Source organism: Rutilus rutilus (assembly GCF_951802725.1).
Source record: "Rutilus rutilus genome assembly, chromosome: 1".
Classification (NCBI taxonomy): Eukaryota; Metazoa; Chordata; class Actinopteri; order Cypriniformes; family Leuciscidae; genus Rutilus; species Rutilus rutilus.
This window is the reverse complement of record NC_140209.1, coordinates 5526694-5551458: the sequence shown is the minus strand read 5'-3', so window position 1 is coordinate 5551458 and position 24765 is coordinate 5526694. Positions and strand designations below refer to the sequence as shown.

The 24765-nt window shown below is 39.2% G+C and overlaps 2 protein-coding genes across 3 annotated transcripts in view; both read right to left on the bottom strand.

Moving 5' to 3' along the window:
• Positions 1–24765, bottom strand: part of LOC311302232 (uncharacterized protein) — a 340899-nt gene that overhangs the window by 146727 nt on the left and 169407 nt on the right. The gene's annotated exons all lie outside the window — the stretch shown is intronic.
• LOC311301880 (uncharacterized protein) lies at positions 1766–24547 on the bottom strand. Of its 2 annotated transcripts, none has more exons than XM_084427251.1 (5): positions 24492–24547; positions 17262–17478; positions 13662–15708; positions 3626–3713; positions 1766–3347 (listed from the first exon to the last, which is right to left on the bottom strand). In XM_084427251.1, exons 2-4 carry the CDS (start codon positions 17317–17319, stop codon positions 3647–3649), a joined length of 2172 nt encoding a protein of 723 aa, XP_084283377.1. In that variant the 5' UTR covers positions 17320–17478; positions 24492–24547; the 3' UTR covers positions 1766–3347; positions 3626–3646. The 2 variants fall into 2 exon arrangements, with proteins under 2 accessions (XP_084283377.1, XP_084283376.1); XM_084427250.1 differs by having other exon boundaries at positions 3626–3716; positions 24492–24538.

Below are 24765 nucleotides of genomic sequence, written 5' to 3'. Positions count from 1 at the left end.
CCTCGAAGAGATTCTGGCAAACCGTCCGGCGCCTCAGGAAAGGGAAGCAGTGCCCTACCAACGCTGTTTACAGTGGAGGAGGGCAGCTGTTGACCTCGACTGGGGATATCACCGGACGGTGGAAGGAATACTTTGAGGATCTCCTCAATCCCGCCGTCACGTCTTCCATTGAGGAAGCAGAGGCTGAGGGCTTGGAGGCGGACCCGTCCATCACCCAAGCTGAAGTCACCGAGGTAGTCAAGAAACTCCTCGGTGGCAGGGCACCGGGGGTGGATGAGATCCGCCCTGAGTACCTCAAGTCTCTGGATGTTGTGGGGCTGTCTTGGCTGACACGCCTCTGCAGCATCGCGTGGCGGTCGGGGACAGTGCCCTTGGATTGGCAGACCGGGGTGGTGGTCCCTCTTTTCAAGAAGGGGGACCGGAGGGTGTGCTCCAACTATAGGGGGATCACACTAGTAGAACCTCGGATTCAGGAGGAACAGTGTGGTTTTCGTCCCGGTCGTGGAACACTGGACCAGCTCTATACCCTCTACAGGGTGCTGGAGGGCTCATGGGAGTTTGCCCAACCAATCCACATGTGTTTTGTGGATTTGGAGAAGGCATTCGACTGTGTCCCTCGTGGCATCTTGTGGAGGGTGCTCTGGGAGTATGGGGTCCGGGGCCCTTTGCTAAGGGCTATCCGGTCCCTGTACGACCGGAGTAGGAGCTTGGTTCGTATTGCCAGCAGTAAGTCAGACTTGTTCCCGGTGCGTGTTGGACTCCGGCAGGGCTGCCCTTTGTCGCCGGTTCTGTTCATAATTTTTATGGACAGAATTTCTAGGCGCAGCCAGGGGCCGGAGGGGGTCAGGTTTGGGGACCACACGATTTCATCTCTGCTCTTTGCGGATGATGTGGTCGTGTTGGCCTCATCAAACCAGGACCTCCAGCATGCACTGGGACGGTTTGCAGCCGAGTGTGAAGCGGCTGGGATGAGAATCAGCACCTCCAAATCCGAGGCCATGGTCCTCAGTCGGAAAAGGGTGGCTTGCCCGCTTCAGGTTGGTGGAGAGTTCCTGCCTCAAGTGGAGGAGTTCAAGTATCTCGGGGTCTTGTTCACGAGTGAGGGAAGGATGGAACGGGAGATTGACAGACGGATCGGTGCAGCTTCTGCAGTAATGCGGTCGCTGTACCGGTCTGTCGTGGTGAAGAAGGAGCTGAGCCGCAAGGCGAAGCTCTCGATTTACCGGTCAATCTACGTTCCTACTCTCACCTATGGTCATGAGCTTTGGGTCATGACCGAAAGGACAAGATCACGGATACAAGCGGCCGAAATGAGCTTTCTCCGCAGGGTGGCTGGGCGCTCCCTTAGAGATAGGGTGAGAAGCTCGGTCACTCGGGAGGAGCTCAGAGTAGAGCCGCTGCTCCTCCACATTGAGAGGGGTCAGTTGAGGTGGCTCAGGCATCTTTTCCGGATGCCTCCTGGACGCCTTCCTGGGAAGGTGTTCCGGGCATGTCCCACCGGGAGGAGACCCCGGGGAAGACCTAGGACACGCTGGAGAGACTATGTCTCCCGGCTGGCCTGGGAACGCCTCGGTGTCCCCCCGGAAGAGCTGGAGGAAGTGTCGAGGGAGAGGGAAGTCTGGGCATCCCTGCTTAGACTGCTGCCCCCGCGACCCGGCCCCGGATAAGCGGTAGAAGATGGATGGATGGACAATTCAGCCGAAAGACTGCTCCGTGGTTTAGTTCAGCTCAGTATTTTGTAAAACAGAGACTTAAGGCAGGCGAGCTTCTTAATTTCAATTATATGTATTTTTTATTAAATACAGGTTAACTAGTTTACATAAAAGGTACTAATATATAAAATAAAAATAAAAGTAAATCAAAACCAAATAATTTACAAGCTTTCATCTTCATGAGGCACAATGGCAAGGCATCTGACACCGGAGAGGCCGTCCTTGGTGAAACAGCATCTAACTTTGACATTCTTTACAATACTTTTTATAGTCCACACGCCCTCCGCATAGATTCAGTCCTTTACAGACAATCTGTCCAATCCGAAGTGTTGAACTGTCCTCCGTTCTGGAAACCCCCTTGTAACTCCATATATAAAGCTCTTTCCTTTGTTCTCCTTTGTTTGCTGCTCTGGACCCTCTGCCTTTCTCCTGCGTCTCATGCTCCTCATCAAACGGGTAATGCTTGCCATTTCTACTTTGCTAAGTTACATGTTTTTCACTACTTAATGTTACTTCTATCTATTGATTAAATGCTTAAACATGAGTACATTTATTGTCGTTTCTTGCATGCATTATTACAATAAAAAGATTATTACAAAAACAAGTTGCAGTGTCTCTCTGAACACAACAGTTCAATAATAAAGACCTTTACAAAACCATCTCCATTGTCTTTCTTAATAAAACAATTTCACAATAAAGGCTTTTACCAAACAAGTTGCATTGTCTGTTCTTAATAAACCAGATTCACAAACAAAAGACTTTTACAAAACAATTTACAGTGTCTTTTCTTATACAACACTCTATTCTACTTGGTTATAAAGTTAGTTAGTAACATACTTACTTTATATATGAGGGTTACAGATTAATACAGAATAAATTGCATATATATATTTCACTTCTAAAACTACAATGGTGATTAATATCATATCAGCCCATATATATGCGGCGTTCTAATAGAATAAATTGCATGTTTACTTAACAGTTTGCATGGAAGAGTAGAAGTGGAAGAGAAACTAGATGTTCTGATGAAAAACAATGAAGAACGAGTTAAAAATTTATATCAGATCCACATCTCTCTTAAAGGTCCCGTTTTTCGTGTGTTTTTGAAGCTTTGATTGTGTTTACAGTGTGCAATATAACATGTGTTCATGTTTCGTGTGTAAAAAAACAGTATTTTTCACACAATTTACTTAACTGTATACCGCTGTTTTCACTGTCCTTTGAACGGGCTGATGACTTCATTGTTCTATGAAGTCCCTCCTTCAGAAATACATAATGAGTTCTGATTGTGCCAGCGGTTCCTGTGTTGTGATTCGCACACCACTGTGTGTTTTCTGCTGTAATATTAAGGATGAATCTTCTCCTTTGTGTGAATCTTCAGGTGTTTCTTCAGGACTGATGCCCAATGAAACAGTTTACCGCACTGATCACAGTTAAATTGTAAACTCTTCCCGCATTGATCACATTTCACAGTTTCTTTCCGGTGTATTTTTCCGGTGCTCTTCTTCAGAATGAGAAGGCAGAACTCTCATGTGAACCTTCAGACTTTTCCATGTGAAGCGTTTTTTACACTGAGGGCAGGAGACAGATTTTTTTTGGCTTCTGTTATTCCTTTATTGTTCACGTCCATCGGGTCTAAAATAAACATTAAATCAAGTGAGATTTCAAATGAGAGACAAATGTGAAATGAAAAGTGAAGCTCAAAAGTCAATATCACTGATGAGTTCAATAGACATTTTAATCCCATCAAATCTGATCAACAACTGCTGAGCACGATTATGATCTATTTTAATGTCATGAAGATGATTTGTGTTATACATCACTAGTTTGGTCATGAAACAATGTAAATCTGGTGAGCATCAGCATGTTCTTCATCATGGTGAATGAATGAGAAATCAAGAATGAACACCAACCTCTTTGTTCTTCAGTGTGTTTCATTCTGCAGATTCTGGATCACTGGCGTTCTCTCTGTCCTCTACTTCCAGATGCTTTCTGGCAGTTCTGCTAAAAACAAACAAGTTTAATTTCTAACAGACATGATGCGAGAGGAATAATTAATATTTCAGACTCTGAACTAGGCTAATCACATGTTTAAAAAATAGTGAGATTGATCATGTGACTTAAAGGGCACCTGTTATGCAAAATTCACTTTTACATGGTGTTTGACGGACACTGCAGTTTTAGCGTAGACCCGCCCTGAGTGAGCTAAACACAGTCCGCCAGTGTTTCGACGCCGGAGCAGCTGTAGACACGAATGTCTCCTAAGAGATTGAGGTGTTTTGTTGTTGGATGTAAGAATGAACATGGCCGTCTTCATTTACTCTCGTTATTACTCGAGGATGGATCTGTACCAACTGTCCGTGATCCAGCTTACAGTCTCCGGAGTGATAGGCCTAACGTTACTGATCACGACAGTAATGCACACTTTATTACAGTCAGAGTCGTTTATTACATCAGAGTTGTTTTATGGATATAAAGTGTAGCAAATTAGCTCTATGAAATATTAACAATCAACAATAACTGGTTATAATTGATTATGAATATTTGGATCAGTTAATATAATTAACTTGATGTCGTAAATTAATATTACAATCAATTAATCTGTTTGTCCCGTGAACACTCAGGATTAATTGTTTATTAACTCTAAGAAATGTACATTTCCGGGGCATGGGTAGGGCTGTCGCGGTGAAGGATTTTCCCTTGCGGTAATTTTGAGTGGCTCAATAACACGATATGCGGTTTTTCCGCATTTATTTATTTTGAATTATTTATATTTATTTGTTGCTATATAAATATGTGTCACGATGTGGTCAGCATGCACAAAAAACCTTTTCAGTAACCAATAAACTGAAACAAAACAGCGTCTCTCCGCATTGAAATCCTGTCACTTTTGGCAGTCTTTAAAAGATAGCGGCAGGCAGGTGTGGAGTGTTAATCACACTACTCATCTTCTCACTATTTTATACGTTTTTATGCCATTTTAATGAGGTGGACAATATTAATTTTGATTTTAATATTGAAATTAAGCAACCTAGACGTGGATGTAAACATCTCGGTTTTGGAAAGAATGTTATCTATACGTTGATTTTTCGTCCATGGATTACATGTTCAAAGAAACGAAGACGCGGCCAAAAAAGACAGTTAAGTGACTTATTAATCATATTAATGTGTCTACTTGTGTCGGGAGACATACATCAATGTCCTGGGCCTGGTTCATGCAAAGGTGGTGAAGGAGTTTGCCCAACTTTTGCCGCGGATGGCCGTCGGGCTTTGGGTGCGGAGCAATGTTGGCGTTCGGAAATTGGTGTCGAATGGAGCCTGATGGCGGATCAGTGGAGCAATTTACGTCCTTGTAATGAAACGAGATTTATGTCGAAAGGACTATGGTGTGTCAGATATGTTTTCTGTGACGGAGAATGGAGGCAGGATGCTGAGGACTCGGTCGAGTAAATCTACTGTGAATGATGAAATACAGCTTCTTCCAAAATCAACAACGTCCAAAATCAGCGATCTTCGGTCTATTGGGACAATGAAAGGTCTACACATGGTTCATCTCATTGTCAGGAGTCTGCTTCCAAAGATAAGTGAACTTCGTTATTTATGTCAAGAATCTGATGTGGCGTTGTTCAGCTGCAGTGAAACATGGCTTGATGATTCGATACTGGATGCAGAGATTCATATAGACAATTATTGCTTATTAAGAAAAGATCGAAATTGAAAAGGAGGTGGTGTATGTGCATACATAAGGTCAGATTTGATGTTTAAAGAGAGAAAAGACTTTGCAAATACTGCAGTCGAGGCGGGTTTGGCTGGATGTTCTGTTGCCAAAGAGTAAACCGATTTTGGTTGGTATTTGCTATCGTCCTCCTGATCAAAGTGACTTTTATGTGAGTCTCGATGAGATTTTAAATGTGTCAAATTATGTTTTAGGTCAAGAGTTAATCATTTTGGGTGACTTAAATACAGATATGCTGAAGAAGGATTCGTCAGTGTTTAAACATTTTAGTTCATTTTGTAAGTCATATGCACTGAAACAAATTATTGTTGATCCTACTAAAATTACTCCTAAAAGTAGAATAATTATTGATTGTATATTAGTTTCAGACAATTACAAGATTTTTAGAAGTGTTGTTTTGGAGGCTGGATTAAGTGATCATAATATGGTTTATGTAATTAGGAAATTAAAGAAAGAGGCCATAAGGCAGCATAATACATTAAAAATTAGATCGCTTAAAAGGTATAGTCCACAAATATTTGTTGAAGAACTTAGTAAGATTAGTTGGATCGAGGTGACGCAGTGTGATGATGTGGATATAGCTTGGGATAAGTTTAAGAACAATTTCTTGCAAGTTTTGAACAAAGTTGCGCCTTACAAGGAGATAAGAATTAAACCAAGAACAGAACCTTGGATGTATTTTGAAGGATATTAAGGAACGAAATGATAGTTTTAAAGCATTTAGAAGGAATGGAAATAATGATGACTATGAAAATTTTAAACATAAAAGAAATGAGACAAGATGTAAGATTAAAGACGCTAAAAAAACTTTTTTTAAGAATAAGATTAGTGAAGTAAAGCAGGATTCTCAAAAGTTATGGTGAGTTTTAAATGATTTAGGGTGTCAGAAAAGGGCTAAGAGTAAAGGTTCTAAAATTAGTCTTAAAGTTAATGAACAATTGTTGACAGACCAGAAAGAAGTAGCCAATTGTTTTAATAGATTCTTTACTACTGTTACTGACAATTTGATAAAGGAGTTACCAGTCCAGACCGGTTTATTTAATGATAAATTAGTTAAGGAGTATTATGCTAACTGTGGTGTCACTTTAGGAGGTTTTTCATTTATTAAGGTAAATGAGACTACAGTTTATAAGAAATTAACAGATCTGAAATGCAATAAAGCGACAGGTTTCGATAATATTCCAGCAAGGTTTATTAAAGATTCAGGCAATTTTATAACCCCTGTGGTTACTCACATTTTAAATCTCTCTATAGGCCAAGCTAAGGTACCTGATGAATTAAAACAAGCAAGAGTTTTTCCCCTTTTTAAGAAAGGGAGTAGATTTGAGTGTAACAATTATAGGCCTGTATCAATTCTATCTTCCTTATCCAAAGTGTTTGAAAAGATTTTATTTGACCAAATTGAAGAATATATTTCTAAATTTAATATTTTGTATGAACTTCAGTCTGGTTTTAGGAGGATGCACTCCACTGAGACAACAATTTTATATTTGACAGACAGATTACATAAAGAAAGAATTGGATAAAGGTAAATTAAGTGGGATGGTATTGCTAGATTTACAGAAAGCCTTTGACACAGTTGACCAAAATATTTTGTTATTAAAATTAAATGCTATGGGTTTTGACTCTAAAGCATGTAAATTGATTAACTCTTATCTTTCAAATAGGTGTCAAATGGTAGATTTAAACAGAGTGTTTTCAGATAATTTGCCCATCTCTAGTGGAGTACCACAAGGTAGTGTATTGGGACCCTTACTTTTTTAATGTATATAAATGATCTAAAAATGGCCTGTTCTAGCCACCTTCTATTATATGCTGATGATGCAGCAATAATTGTTACTGATGAGAAGAAAGAAATAATAGAAAGTGAATTAAGTAGAGAGATTGCGGAAGTATCCAACCGTTTTTTTCAAAATAAGCTGTTTTTACATTTAGGTAAAACTGAAGCTATTTTATTTGGTTCTGCGGCTAAATTGAGAAAATGTTCCAAATTAGAAGTGAGGGTTGGAGATTTGACGATTACTGCTAAGCAAGAAGTGAAATATTTAGGATGTACTTTGGATAGTAAACTAACTGGGGATAGTATGGCTGTTCAAGTTCATTCTAAAGTATGTAATCGAATAAAATTATTAGCAAGACAGGCTGCTTACTTAGATACACAAACCTTAAAAATGTTAGCTGGTGCATTAGTGCAAGCACATTTTGATTATGCAGCAACTTTCTGGTATAGTGGCTCTACGAAACGAGTGAAAATTAAATTACAGACTGCTCAGAACAAGTTGTGTAGAATTATTCTAAGCCTTCATCCACAAATGCATTTAAATACTAATCATTTTAGGGAAATAGGGTTTTTAAAAGTGGACAAGAGGGTAATTTTTCTTAAGTTGATGATGGTGTATAAAATATTACAGAGAAATGTTCCAAAGTATTTGTGTGACTACTATGTTTTCACAAGAGATGTTCATAGTTTCTCTAAAAGGTCAAGGATAAACAATATATACTTGTGTCGGTATAAGAGTTTAAATGGGAAGAATTCGTTTTTATATTCTATAGCGCTGTTGCTTGGAATGAATTGCCTGATTGCTTAAAACAAATTCAAGAAGAAGGTCCTTTTAGAAGAGAAGTTAAAAAATGTATTTTTAGCGATGTTTGAGGTATTATGTGTATGATGATGTGTGTTGTGTTGATCTCATTCCCATTACAAACTGCTCGTCCATTTTTGAATTCTGAGGACCACAATGGAAATAAGCCTATGGCTTTTTGTGTATTTTATCCTTGACAGTTTCTTTTTAAAGATGTGTATGAATTGGGCTTTTGGGCTTGATTGTACTGTTTTTTAAGTTTTACTGTCAAATAAACCAAATCAAATAAAAAAAACTCAGCGCGCAGTTGTCTTTGTTGTAGCGACTGGGCTATTTGAATCATTCGTTTCGTTTGTACAATAATGTACATTGTTTTACACTTTTCATATTTCTGGAGCTGAACGGCTTACTCTCATGACTCATTCAAGTGGGCGTGTCTGACAAGACAAAGAAAAATCTTCCCGCCCCAGAGATGCTCTAAGATGATTGGTCCGTGTACGCAGAGTAGGTGTGAACCCATCTTCTCCATAAAAGACCGACTCATGAAATCTTAAATGAGCACTTTTTCTGTGAGAGGTTTTCAAGGTCCATTGCTCCCTTTTAGGGGGCATTCTACGTTTTCTCTTTTATTTCCTTTAAGTCTTTTCTTTATTTTCGTCTTTGGACTCTACCTACGTTCAGTGAAGCGAACGTAGCCGGGCAACTTCAACTTTAAAGAGACTTGAACCTCCCGCGGCCGCGCTCCTCTTCCTTAAGGACGTGTACGAGCACTGCGTCTGAGAGAATTCCTGGCTCCATGGCTCCTTAGGGAGTCCTCATCTCCGTTTTATTTTCTTTACTAAGTTTTATTTTCATATTCGCCTCTCCCTCCACAAAGGGAGATGAACTCTGAATCATTTAGTTGGTAACTTCATGTTCTGTGAACCTTTAAACTTTCGCGCGAGTCTACTCGCACCGGAAGACACGAAAGACCGCACAGATCCAAAAGGACGACCCACGCACGCTCGTCTTTCACAAATACAAAGAGAACCATACGCAAGTATTGATTGGGTCTTATTGATGTGATTTCTTGTTGTCTCTCTCAAGGCTCAGTCGATCTCTCTCATTCACTGTCTGTTTAGGCTTAAGAGCAAATCCACGAAGCCTCTGTACAAATCACCATGATAAAACCATGATCGCCGCACCTTATTATCATTATTAACTTATTTAACATTCAATACACATGCACAAAGTTCAAAACAAGGAGGGAATAGCCTTATGAAAAAGAAGACACCCGAATATCGCGGTTGCTGCGGTTACTTGAATTTCTCTGCGGTTGGCTTGTCAGTAGCGCGGTACTGTGATATTGCAGTTATCGCGACAGCCCTAGGCATGGGAAATGTCTTTCTTAATTTACAGTACTACTAAGAACAGTAACCAAGATCTAAATGATTAGAGACTCCAGTTATGAGCTTGAGACACGGACAAATTTACGTGTGACATGAAGAAGATTTTATTAACTAGTCTAAACACTTAAACTTCTAGTTCAGCATCTTCTTCACGTCAGCATTCCAGTACAGGAGTAAGAGAGAGAGAGAGCTAAAAGCTGATCTTGGGTTTTTAAAGTGTGAAGAAGTAACACCTTCTGGAGGTGCAAGAACCAATGAGAGGATTTTCCTTTTTTAGGGAAATTCTTTTACGACCATTGTCTTTAAACATGTAATCTGATTGGATGTTTAACACAAGAATCTTCAAGATGCTTATAATACTAATGTGTCACAAAGTTAGCAAAATGTAATGTAGATTTACCAATCGGAGACGAAGATTGGATTTTTTAGAGACCAAACATGCCACACATCTGATTTTAGTTGACCATAGTATGCAAAGTCTGATATATTAACCCAATAGAGTTTACAAATACAAAAGACAACCACATGAGGTGGGAAAATTCGATACATGTTTACACATTTCTCAAGTGGTTATATATAGAATATATAGGATTACGGAGTTTATTTCTCCTTCTCAGTGAGAATTAAGTAAGAGTCACAGCTTCCGGGACATTCTTTTGGATCGTAAAACTCTCTGTGTGTCCTGTAACAAGACACGTTCTGCCAGTGTGTTAGCTTCATGTGGATGTTAGTTTTGGGGGAAGTTTCACAGGCATTTATTGGGAGAGTGAGTTTGCTGGATTATTCATTAAATAAATGAATAATTTGTGTGTGTCTGATTGGTCCAGACGCTACAAAAGTTTACCGGTTTATTAAGCACCCCCTGAAAGGGTGTAAGGGTCAAACAGGTCAATTGAGCTCAAAGGGAATTATAACTTTAAATAAAATGTTTAATTAAAATGGTAACTTTTGCTCTGTCTTTAAAGGTTTACAACCTAATTCATTGAACAGACCAATCAACTGATAAAGCCAAAAGAAAAAGAAAAGTGATTGAGTCGGAAATTTGAGTTGTCCTTGTGTCCTTTGGAAGTTGAACAAGAGAAGGACTTGACAACCAATGTAGAGGAGTATGCTGAATCTGTGTCTGCATACATTCAGAAATGCATGGAGGATGTCTCTGCTACCAAGACCATCATCACACGGGCAAATCAGAAACCCTGGATGACCAATGAGGTACGTGCAATACTGAGGGTACGAAATGCAGAGTTCAAGTGTAGGGACAGAGAGGCGCTCAGATCAGCCAGAGCCAACCTGAACCGTATCATCAGAACAGCAAAGCGTGCCTATGGTCAGACAATCCAGGGATTCTTCCATGACCCGACAAACACCAAACACATGTGGCAAGGTATCCGGACCATCACAGATTACAAGGCTGCTCCCTTACCTTGTGAGGACTACATAGACTTCCTCAACGTACTCAATAACTAATTTGGTCGGTTTGAATCACTCAACAACACTCCTGTGAGGAAATCCATAACTCACCCAGACGAACAGGCACTCAGACTCGAGACAGCTGATGTCTGGAGGACGTTGAGAAGACTGAACGCATGAAAAGCAATAACATACAGGGACGGGTGCTCAAAGACTGTGCTGACCAGCTGGCTCATGTCCTCACAGACATATTTAACACCTCGTTGACCTATGCTGTCGTTCCATCCTGTTTCAAGACTGCCACCATCATACCAGTGCCCAAAAACCCCACAATTTCATCACTGAACGATTACCGCCCCGTCACACTTACTCCCATGAAGTGCTTCGAGATGCCGGTGAAGGATCACATCATCTCCAAACACACATTATTTTGATAATCGATTAATCGGTCGATTATTTTTACGATTAATCGATTTATGTACTTATATTTTAGTTTACATTTTTTCCCCAAGTAAATTTATCATTCAACATAGACTTCTTAGAGATTTTAACCATTTTGCATTGTCATATCCTCATCAAAAACATACCTGGAGTTGTGTTTTATTATGTGTTAGTAATCCTTTGTCGAACTCTTCTGCAATCAATACACTGACCCATACATACTCTAGCAAATTTCACAAGGAGATTTCAAATAATGTTTTCACCATGGCAGTCCTTAGGGCTCCTAAAGTAGTTTAACATCCCGAACAAATTAAGGAATTAAGGAATCTTTCAGAACATATTTTCATGAAGAATAAGAATAAAACAGAATAAAATTGCAGTGTGAAGGAATTTTCCCTTAACCTAACTATCCGGCTCTATCTATTGGTTCCCGTCCCTGACGTCCCCACTCTATAGATCACCGGACTACCTGGCTCCATTTATTGGTTCCCGTTCTTCACGTCCCCACTCTATAGATCACCAGCTTTTCTTTCCCTAAACTACCTAAACTAGCTTCCTACCTAAACTAGCTTCCTTCCTAAACTAGCTTCCTGCGCAGGAATAAATTGACAAACAGACCTGCAATTGTCCTTTAAATGCTTTAATAACGGCCGGGAGAGTCTTCGAGCAGTTCTCAGAGAACTCTCCCAAGAAGAATCAAGGCCGGAGGATCTCTTGCAAATTCCATTGAGAATCCCACCGTAAAACACATATACAACAGTTTTTATAGTATAGAGGTATGACAAAATGTCAGGCTGCATTACATAATATCCCCACTATTTGATTGGTTCTTCATATGCAAACCCCTCTGTTACTAGGTAAAGCAAACTCTGATCTTGCGGTGACTTCATCTGTAATCACAAGATTCTAACAGACTGTCTAGTTTCATTTCCCAAAACTAAGTTATTTTTACATACATACGCACAGTCAAAGACACAAGTTTTCCATTGGTTTCATACAGTACATCCTGTTCCAATGTTAGATGTTAAATAAGGTTAGAAGTTATAAACATGGTTAGTTTAATATACAGTTTAAAATCTCCACGACAGCAGCAAATAGTCGACTCGATGCTCACTCACCCCTCAGCCAGCATGGGAGAGGCAATAAATGTAGATTGCGTGCCCCTGCAGTGTCCACTTCTACACATAGAAACGGTTCCCACATCAGTTTTCCCTCAAGCTCATGCTGGAAATGCGACTATGAGCGCCTTTGAGCGCTGTATACACGGAATCACTAGCTCAAGACGGCCTGACAGCCGGGTCCCTATCTCAAAGCGGCCCGCCTCCAGCCTCTATTCAACCCCTAGCTATACAGGCCCAAGCCTGGGAAGCTATCCCCGACATATCAAAATGGGTGTTGAACATAATAAAACATGGTTACTCACTACAGTTTGCTCCCAGACCGCCGAGCTTATCAGCCGTGGTCGAGACGAGAGTGAGAAAGGCCGTGTCACACGTTCTCCGCGCCGAGGTGCTCAAACTGCTGGAGAAGGGCGCTGTCAAAACAGTTTCCCCCTCACAGAGCGAGTCTGGTTTTTACAGTCGCTATTTCCTCGTCCCGAGAAAGGATGGCGATCTCCGACCCATCCTAGATCTCAGACACTTGAACAAAGTGCAGATGAAGCGCCAGTTCAAAATGCTGACGACCAAACATATTCTCACGCAGATTCGCCCAGGAGCGTGAAGCACGTGACATAAAACGAGTAAACTGCTGTCTAGTATTGCTCCGAGCTGATAAACTGTTTGCGCTGCGAAGCTCAGACGAGTAGCATGGTTTCATTCTGCTTTCGTTTGCCGTGTGATGTTTCTCGCATGTGGCAGAAATGGCAGCTCTCTCTTAAAAAAGGTCACAAAATGTGAACATTTAGTTGCAGTCTAGAGCCCTGTATAGTGCTGTATTTCTGCTTTACATGAGCACCACCTACTGTCAGAGAGCGAATTTGTGGGGTTTTTTTGCATTGATCTGAACTGACAAATTAGACATTCCTGTTGGTTTGAACACAAGTTAATAGATATCAATCAATCAACAAAGTGTCCTGTGCTCACCACACACCAGCTATAGGTGGAGAGGAGAGATTTGGCTATAGGGTGTGTTATTTATCAGCTTTCTTGTGTAATCAGATATCTCTCATACACTCTGCTGAAATTAATCAGTCACATGCTTGATAACTTTACGAATGGGCTTTTCTTATTCTTAAGCTGAACTTCCTTCCACATCCAGTCCCCTCATACATACTAGTACACTCACATCTTAAAGATACAGACCATCATTCTAATACATGACAGGGTGATGTGCATCTAACTTACACAGAAGAGACTATGTTTTTCTGAGCAAATGAAAATAAACTACTTACCGTGATCTCAGTCTGAGGTGATGTGGTTTCTCCACTGCATGGATCTTCATGTGTAGCTTCAGGTCACTTTTAAAGGAGAAACACTTTCCGCACTGATCACACGTGTGCGACTTCTCTCTGCTGTGGATCCTCTCATGTGTTTTCAGATTTGATGACACACTGAATCTCCTGTCACAGTGTGAACACTTGTAAGGTTTTTCTCCAGTGTGAATTCTCTGGTGCAGTTTTAAACAGTTTGCTGTAATAAAAGTCTTCTCACACTCAAAGCACATGTACTCTCTCACACCAGTGTGAGTTTTCTGATGTTCATGTAAAGTGTTCAGATGTGAAAAACTCTTTCCACACACTGAACATGAATGCGGCTTCTCCTTCATATGAACTGTCAGGTGTCTCTTCAGGTCTGATGCACTAAGACATGTTTTGCCGCATTGATCACATGCGAACGGCTTCTCGGTGTGGATCATCATGTGTTGATAACGATGTGTTATGCGTGTAAAACTCTTCCCACACTGATCACATGAGAACGGCTTCTCTCCGGTGTGGATCATCATGTGGCGCTCAAGGGATGATGATTGACTGAAACTCTTCCCACACTGATCACATGTGAACGGCTTCTCTCCGGTGTGGACCCTCATGTGAACATTAAGGGATGATGACTGACTGAAACTCTTCCCACACTGATCACATGTGAACGGCTTCTCTCCGGTGTGGACCCTCATGTGAACATTAAGGGATGATGATTGACTGAAACTCTTCCCACACTGATCACTTTTGAACGGCTTCTCTCCGGTGTGGATCCTCATGTGTTGATTAAGATATGTTATGCGTGTAAAACTCTTCCCACACTGATCACATGTGAACGGCTTCTCTCCAGTGTGGATCCTCATGTGTTGATTACGATATGTTATGCGTGTAAAACTCCTCCCACATTGATCACATGTGAACAGCTTCTCTCCGGTGTGGAACCTCATGTGAACATTAAGGGATGATGAGTGACTGAAACTCTTCCCACACTGATCACATGTGAACAGCTTCTCTCCGGTGTGGATCCTCATGTGTTCTTTAAGGGATGATGAGTGACTGAAACTCTTCCCACACTGATCACATGTGAATGGCTTCTCTCCAGTGTGGATCCTCATGTGTTGATTACGATGTGTTATGCGTGTAAATCTCTTCCCACATTGATCACATTTGAACGGCCTCTCTCCGGTGTGGATCCTCATGTGTTCTTTAAGGGATGATGATTGACTGAAACTCTTCCCGCACTGATCACATGAGAACGGCTTCACTCCTGTGTGGATCATCATGTGAACATTAAGGGATGATAATTGACTGAAACTCTTCCCACATTGATTGCATACATGTGGCTTCACTCCTGTATGAACTCTCATGTGAATCTTAAGAGATTTTTTGTCGTAGAATCTCTTTTCACACTGTTCACACATGAACGGCTTCTCTCCGGTGTGGATCCTCATGTGAATCTTAAAAGATTTTCTGTCTGAGAATCTCTTTCCACACTGATCACATGTGAACGGCTTCTCTCCGGTGTGGACCCTCATGTGTTCTTTAAGGTGTGATGATTGACTGAAACTCTTCCCACACTGATCACATGTGAACGGCTTCTCTCCGGTGTGGATCCTCATGTGATGTGCAAGACTTTGTTTGGTTGTGAGACTCTTCCCACACTGAGTGCAGGTGAAAGATTTCTTGGCTCTTCTTTTCTTTAAAAATGTATTTTTAGTCTTTGAGCGACTCAAAGGTTTTCCTCCAGGATTGACATGATGTTCCTCCTCCACTTCACTCAGTTCTTCTCTCTCCTCCTTCACTTCACTCAGTTCTTCTCTCTCCTCCTTCACTTCACTCAGTTCTTCACTCTCCTCCTTCACTTCACTCAGTTCTTCTCTCTCCTCCTTCACTTCACTCAGTTCTTCTCTCTCCTCCTTCACTTCACTCAGTTCTTCACTCTCCTCCTTCACTTCACTCAGTTCTTCAGTCTCCTCCTTCACTTCACTCAGTTCTTCACTCTCCTCGCTCTCTTCCATCGGGTCTGACATGAAAGAAAAACTCTTATTGTAAAATTTTCTAAATAATCAAAATAGTTCAAAGAGAGAAATATGGAATGTAACAGACAACTGCAATAAAATAATACAATAATTTATGTATTTTTACAAATTAATTATACATCCCTGAAACTTTCCCTGAATGAGGTACACTGATCTTCCAGTTAATGTCTTTAAAACATTATAGGCACAAATCCCATGTTTCTGTAGTGAGAACCATTAAATATGTTTGATCAATGACACACTTATCTAACATGATAAGAACATTAAAGGGGGGGGTGAAATGCTCATTTTCACTCAATCTCATGTTAATCTTGAGTACCTATAGAGTAGTATTGCATCCTTCATATCTCCAAAAAGTCTTTAGTTTTATTATATTTATAAAAGAAAGATAGGCTGTACCGAGTCTTTCCGGAAAAAAAACGAGCGGCTGGAGGCGGGCCGTGTGGGCGAAGCTAAAGCTCTGCTAACGCGCCGAGCTAACAACACACAGAGACATTTGAAGCATTTTTACTCACCGCCTGCGACTGCGAACCTTTATCATTGTGACTGCTCGATCCTTAAGCATTAGCCGATCTGATAATCCGTCGATCTGGGCTTTGTTTATAAAACAAAAATTGTTTTTTTTGCAAAATGCAGGGAACAAACAGTCTTGCGCAACTCCGTTGATGATGCTATGAAAAAACAAACTCCATCCACTGGTCCCTTAACACTGGGTTCTTTGGAAATCTGTGCAGGGTTGTCTTGCCCTGGCAACCAAAAACCCACTTCTTTGGTGACATTGACTTCCCAAAAGCCGAGCAGAGGAGCGCTTTGATGGGCGAACTGCTTTGGCTCTCTTCTCTCTCTGGTCTACGGATGCGCGCCCGCGCCTTTCCGGCAGAAGTGCCCTTAGGTCCCATACAAGGAAATTCCGCCCCAGCTGACGTCACACAGACCCATACTCGAAAAAAACTTTCCGAAACTTGTGACAAACCGGAAGGACAATTTTTGGCACAGAAATACTCCTTCAAACGTACAATTTAATTTTTGAAACTTTGTCCATGTTTAGCATGGGAATCCAACTCTTTAACAGTGTAAAAAACTCAGTATGCATGAAATAGCATTTCACCCCCCCTTTAAAATACACAATACTGCCATATTTTAACACCAAATTTTAGATTAATATTTAATTATGTCAAAAACTACTAAAACGTTTTAATTAAGGGCCGTTCACACTAAACAACTTCTTCCTTAGGCTTCACATGCAAGTGGGACACAAGAAATACAAGATCAAGTGAGTTTCACTGCGAAAAAAGAACACACGTTTGCAGTAAAGCAGAGTAGATTGTAAATTTATATATTTTGGAATGATTATTTGTTATACATGTTCGTAAAAATACACACACACAAAAAACTTCCTTTACTGACCATTTGTTAAAAAACAAACTTTTGCAGCCATGTTACAGTTGAACTGTTTATCTAAATGTGATGAAGTGCTTGAATGTTTCTAACATGAATGTTCTTCAGCATCATGAATGAATGAAGAATAAACACCAACCTCTTTGTTCTTCAGGATCTTCAGTGTGTTTCATTCTGCAGGGTTCTGGATCACTCATGTTCTCACTGTCCTCTTTAATAAACTCAGTCTTTGCCGATGGGAATTTACAGCATTTATTGAAGAATTACTGTGGGAGGAGCTTCACTGATGATGAATTACAGTGGGAGGAGCTTCACTGATGATGTAATTGCTGTGGTAGGAGTTGATCTGCCAAAATCTAAAATATATAAGTTACTGAGTTTGTTTTTATGCTCATGGACTAGGGCTTGGTAAAAAATATTGATTTCTCGATTTTAATCGATTCTCATTTTTTACGAAACGATATTGATTCTTAAATCCCAAGAATCGATTAGCCTAGTCATCCTGTTTTCAGTGATGAATGAATGGAACATTGTTGCGCGCATCCCATTCAATAAATCGCAATAATCTTTGTGCTTTGTTATTATTAATATGAAACAAAGTCCCAGATTTCAAATTACGTCCATTTTCTTATGAAATTCAAAAACATAAATACCGTTTTGGCGCCGTGGCGTGAGATCGCTCTGGCTCAGCTCTAGAGAAGCAGCAGCGCGAAGCGCACATGACCTTCTCTTCCGCCTTAATAACACCAGTTACAGCGCGAAATAAACACGAATGAGCATCTGAAAGTGTGTTAAAAGGTAGAGTACAACTTATCGAAGTCCGTATCATGTCACATGGAATCGCTCAGTGTTTCAACCGTGGAAAGACGTTAGTAAACAATGTCATGTAAACGTCACATTTACCTCAGAAAAAAACATCCAGTGACCATAAACTCGTCAGTCAGCTAGAAAAATTAACTCTAGAGAGGAGCATTTTGTTAAATATATGCATGCATATATATATATTAGGGGTGGCACGGTTCACAAAACCCACGGTTCGGTTCGTATCACGGTTTTAGGGTCACGGTTTTCGGTTCTGTACGGTTCATGTTGTTGTTTTTTCTTTTAATCTTTAACACTCCAAAAATTTACTTCAGCATATGATATATAGCTGAATTATCTAATTATTTATTTATTTATTTCATAAATGGGGTGTGTTTGCAAAACGCAGCTTCTCATTTCCCATTCTGAAGTAATATGAGTGAGCAGTCACCCTGAGGAAACTTTCAGTGGCCCTGGAGGTCCATCATCTGTAGAGCTACGTGGGCTGTGTTGGACCGTTATTTGTCAATTTATCCTCGTGTCTCGTCATCATAGGCGGGACATGTCCCCACCATTTTTTGCCAGGGTTGATATTATCTTGCAGCACGGGTGTACCAATACAAATAAATAAAACATTTCCAGTTAACTAGCAAAGTATTTGTTTCATTCGTTTGTTAAATAAGAAGCAATTTAGCGCTGAAATGTGTTTTTTTAATCAAGTGATCAAAGTGCTCGTTGCAGTTGCGATCAGTGGTGCTGATACAGTGTTCTCGTGGCTCGCGCACACACCGCAGCGGCCGCACATTCATCACTCGGACGCGCGCTTCAAGCCATTGAGGAGACTCAAGGCTACTCGTTCCGATTAAATAATAAAACAAAATTCATACAAATCGGTCCCTGCTTGATATACAACCGCTGATAAACATAATCGGTTTTGATAAAGAAAAAAATATATACGATCGCAGATTAGAACTCAGAACCTTTGATACGCTTGGCAAGTTCTGCCACTGGACCATTAGGCTACGTGGAACAGTCGATCTATGTAGCCTATTTATTCACATGAAAAAAACAACATATAGTGGAGTAGATCTCATTAAATGTCTAGGTAAACTCAGTGTACTATATAAATCGATTGCTGGACATTGTAATGTAATTCTACATATGTCTGATTTATGATTTAGCATTGTATTAGCACGGGCACGAGGCTACATTGCGCATGCGTCGAACCGTGCAAACCGCGCGACGCACACGCGCACCGGACCGAGACAAGCGAACCGAACGGTTCGGATGTTTTTTCATGTACCGTGCCACCCCTAATATATATATATACATATATATATATATATATATATATATATATACATATACATATATATATATACACATATATATATATATATATATATATATATATATATATATATATATATATATATATATATATACACATATATATATATATATATATATATACACATATATATATATATATACACATATATATATATATATACATATATATATATATACATATACATATATATATATATATATATATATATATATATATATATATATATATATATATATATATATATATATATATATATATATATATATATACATATATATATATACATACATATATATATATATATATATATATATATATATATATATATATATATATATATATATATATACAGGGATTAAAGTGAAAAAAATTCTTCTGACTGAAATTTTTTTTTTAGGCCAAGTCATATTCCTTTAACTTTTTAAATAGTCGAGACCAATAGCGTTTTAAGGGGAGACGTTTTAAACCGCTTTAATATTGCCAGTAGGCGTATTTTAAAAGCTATATTTTAATCTATGAAAACCAGGCATGGAACATACTAATATAATTAATAATTTGCATATATATATATATATATATATATATATATATATATATGCAAATTATAACACGTTTACACAAAATTTGTTAACACACAAGTAAGTTACTTTTCCCCTTTACTTAACATAAATTGTAAGAATATGACTAATAGTAAAGACTAGTACTTATAAATACAGTGCTATGCATAAGTTTAGACACCTATGCTAAAGTTGACTAAAAAGAGGAATAAAAAATCATCTTTTGGAAATTGAACTTAAAGGTATAGCGGAGGATCTTTCCGAATTTTAGATAAGTCCCGCCCTCTCCACTTTTTGAAAAGTTTGATTGATTCACCAGAATGATTGACAATTAGGAGGACCAATAGTATAGGGTATCCACCCGGAAGTAAAAAGATCCTCCGCTATACCTTTAATGCCTTAATTTAAAAAATTAGGAAAAATCCAACCTTTAAGGACACCAATTTTCTTTGTGAATGAATAATGTATCGTAAATAAATAAATGTTCTTCCTTAAAATACAGGGTGCATAAGTTTGGACACCCCTATGTTAAATTCCCATAGAGGCAGGCAGATTTTTATTTTTAAGTATTTTTTTTATTTATTTTATAGGATACTATGAATCCTGATAAAGTTCCCTTGGCCTTTGGAATTAAAATAGCCCCACATCATCACATAGCATTCACCATACCTAGAGATACTTTCCATAAGATCATCTCTCAATGCATTTTAATTCCAAAGGCCAAGGGAACTTTATCAGGATGCATAGTATCCTGGATCCATGAAGTAACTGGCCTTTAAAAATAAAAATCTGCCTGCCTCTATGGGAATTTAACATAGGGGTGTCCAAACTTATGCACCCTGTATTTTAAGGAAGAACATTTATTTATTTACGATACATTATTTATTCACAAAGAAAATTGGTGTCCTTTAAGGTTGGATTTTTCCTAATTTTTTCAAATTAAGGCATTAAGTTCAGTTTCCAAAAGATGATTTTTTATTCCTCTTTTTAGTCAACTTTAGCATGGGTGTCTAAACTTATGCATAGCACTGTAAACATTAGGCCTAGGCTAAAGCTATTAAATAGCAGTCCCAAACAATTTTTTGTTAATACAATGTTGGTATGAGCCACTACAGTCATTTAAAAATATAAAAAATAACACAAAGAAAAATAGTGGCATTTTGGGGTTATATGGAAACGACAGTTACCCATGGTGAATACACAATATTAACAATAAGTGTTAATGAAACATGGAAACTGGTGAATAGAATGAGAATTATACCTGCATTACTTTTATTTCGTGTAATTTACAAAGTAACGGCGTTGCATGCTCGTAGTTTCTTTTGCACTTGATCAGTGAAGCAATACAGCGCGCGCCGCTGAATTTGCGCGTGCAATTGAGTGTGCACTACGAGAACAGGATAACGGCTGACAGGACAAGAAAGTCAGTTTTTCTGAGGTGAAAAACTTTATTTCAGCGTACACTTATGTCACTGCCTTCCTGGTAGTTCCTATTGTGCTGGGTTTTCTGAAGTAGTCATGATTCGCCTCTCATAACATAACATGCTCTAAACACGCACGCAGTGTGGAAAAGGAGGAGCGGAGGCGCGGGGAGCAAGGATCACAGCGCAAATTTGAACTATATCGATGTGATATGGTCTAATTCCATATCGCATTTAAAAAATATATCGATATATTTTTTATATCGATATCGCCCAGCCCTACCTGCATTATAAGTGTGTCACTGAAATATAGTTCTACCTCAGCGCTCAGCTGTAGCCTGACATGCACTTTCCGTGAGCGGTAATTGAAAACCCGGAGTGGACTATGAGCGAAGTGATTACAGAGTGCTTAGAGTGGAGAGAGGAACGTGCTTTTGCTCCACTCCAGGCTTTGATCACATCCCCCTCAGCAGGGTGAATACACCTCGTCTTTCCTTAATTTAAGACCTATTCAAACTAAAATTAAGATATTTATTACACTATTTGAGAAATGAAAGCCTATTTACGGCCTTAAAATTATGAAAAGTGAATTTAAGACTTTAAGGACAGACTGGAACCCGCAATGACGGAAATCCGTAATAGACTTGCTGCAATTAGCGGAAATCCGTCGTAGCGACGGAGAACTTTAATCCCTGTGTATATATATATATATATATATATACATATATACAGTGAGGAAAATAAGTATTTGAACACCCTGCTATTTTGCAAGTTTTCCCACTTAGAAATCATGGAGGGGTCTGAAATTGTCATCGTAGGTGCATGTCCACTGTGAGAGACATAATCTAAAAAAAAAAACATCCAGAAATCACAATGTATGATTTTTTAACTATTTATTTGTATGATACAGCTGCAAATAAGTATAAGTATAAGTATAAGTACTTGCGTAACCTCGGTTCCCTTAGAGATAAGGGAACGAGTACTGCGTTGCCTTGCCGTGCTATTTCGCTCATATCTGGTACTTCGCTTCAGTCGATTTAAACCTAAAGTCCTTTGGCAAGTTTTTTCTGAATTTATACACTTCAGCCGCGTCCAAATTGGCGCGCTCGAGGTTAGCAGGGCGCCAAGCGCTCTCATTGAACCGCATGTGACACCACTGCTAACTCGCCATAGGTTCGTGCAGTTGCCGCAGCACAGACAATCAGCTCGCTCAGACGAGCTACGATGCTCTCGCTGTGCAGCTGCAATGCATTTTAAAATAAAGGCTTCAATATTCTCGAAAAAAGGAGTTTTACCTATTACAGGCAAGCCGAGGTGACGTGACATATGGGGCGTGGCAGCATCGACAATTCCATTTTTTGATTCGATAATCGAGATTGAGCATTCATTTCATCGAAATCGTGACACCCTTACTGCTTAGTTTACATTTTTTAATGAATTTGACTAATAAAAAGGATTGCTTGTGTGCATTGGTGCTTTATTACAGTCTTTTAAAAATAGTTGAATGAATGAATGCTCGCGATCGGTGCCTGTAACGATGTTAAATAGGCTAGGCTATTTAATTTATCTTCAACAGTAACACACACAACGTAGAGCAAAATGACAGTCAACTTCTTTGAATATTAATTAAGCATTTTGGGCATAAACATGTCATTCATTTTCATTAAGGCCTTTTGCAGCGCAAGCGCCGATCTAAACGATGTCTAGCATGCCGTCTATCTGTGCAAAAGCTAATGTAAGCTTGGCATGACAGAGTCATGCCCTCTGTCAGCGCAGACCGCCAAGCTGCCCTGTCTTCCGCAATATGATGTATGATGCAATATGACACAGAATGATTAAAATATTTAATCCAAATAAATAAATGTTGGTGGTTCGTACTGATGTTATCCATCTGTTTTCACACACTTCACTAGTGGTCACTAGTGTAGACGAACACTGACACCCTGTGGTGAAATAATGCGTATTTTTAACAGCCGCAGCTTTCTCAGATTGGCTTGGTTTGGATTAAAACTTCATGTTCCGATGAGTTTGGAAAATTCTGCACACAGTAAACATCAGAAAAACTCTTCTTCTGTCAATAACAATGTCCAAATTTTTAAATCTTATCGCAGACACCCATTTTAGGTGGTGTTTGTTCAACTCATTGACCACAGTACATTGAAAGTAAACATAACCGGAAATAAGTGATATGTATTGTTTCCAAACGGAAGTGTGTCACGGAGTTCAGTGCAAGTGGTCCATTTACAGGAGATCTGAAGACATCAGCATAATAAATGTTTTTATATTGTTAAATTTATGTTAAAAGAGGTGAAAACAGGAACTATTGTCATGAAATAAAGAGTGTTTTCAGCAGATCTGTTAATATTGATGAGCCTCAGACTATCAACACTCATTCAACAAGCCATTCAGGGTCATCAGCAGATCATCTCACTTTATTCAGAGTGTTTGCTGTTAGAAACACATTATTTGAGTCAGGATACATGACAAAAGCCTGTAAAACTGTTATATTGAAAGATATCATCTCACAATATAACATAAATCATCAATAATTAAACACAATAATTAAATAACCTCTCTTTTTGAACCTCTTCAGGGAAATAATAATATGTGAATCTAAATATAGATTGACTTTATAATATTTATAACTATTAATTGCAATAAAGTAGCCTAATTCCGCCATTAACATGTTACATATTTGTATGTGCAGAAACTAAAAAATAAAGATAATGTAACATTACCTTCATTAATATGTATCTTCCCATGCATGTATGGATTTGATATTTCCCACATTCATTACTCATACAGGGACAATATAAAATGTCTACATCAATTTAAGTAGCCTAAATATAATCTGCCAGAGATATATGTCGACAATAATAAATAAAGGTAAACATGAAAACGGCAACAGAATCACTTGAGATCGATTCACATTAATTCCCCTCACAGTTCTCAAACTTTAACTTGACATTCAGTAACAGTTCTCACTCCAAACATCGAGACAATCACACAAACGAACACAACATCGCTCAGGTCTGAATGAACTCAACATATTCTCCTCATGCTCGCTGCTGCTGCACTAAATGTTGATTTCAGAAGGAAGACGCCAGAAAAGACGCATAAGTATCGCTGTGATCGATGAAAACAATACAGAAATGAGCCTGTCGCTTAATCAAACTGTATAACGTGTGTGTGATGGTTGTGTAAATGTAAGAAATACCGTGAACTGCTCTCCTCACCTCAGAAGACTCGACACTGAAACTCTCAATGAGGAAAGAAAGTAAACGGCGCGAGCGAGCGGTGACGTCATTGGCCTCCAAAGCACGCGCGTACGGGACACCCCCGCAGCCAATCAGGGCCACGCAGATTCAGCTTTCTTATTCTTCTTCTTTCTTTTAATGGCGGTTGGCAAGCAACTTTTCAGTGTGCATTACCGCCACCTTCTGATATGGAGTGTGGATCACAATAGCCTTTTCTCACTAGCCTTTAAATAAATAAATACATACATACCTA

Bases quoted from the DNA above. Each gene is read 5' to 3' on its own strand.
- LOC311301880 (XM_084427250.1), bottom strand. From the start codon at position 17,319: ATGAGTGATCCAGAACCCTGCAGAATGAAACACACTGAAGATCCTGAA. The intron at 15,709-17,261 runs GTTGGTGTTTAT...CTTTCATGTCAG, and splicing joins AGATCCTGAAGAACAAAGAG to ACCCGATGGAAGAGAGCGAG. The intron at 3,717-13,661 runs GTAAGTAGTTTA...GTTTGTTTTTAG, and splicing joins CACCTCAGACTGAGATCACG to CAGAACTGCCAGAAAGCATC.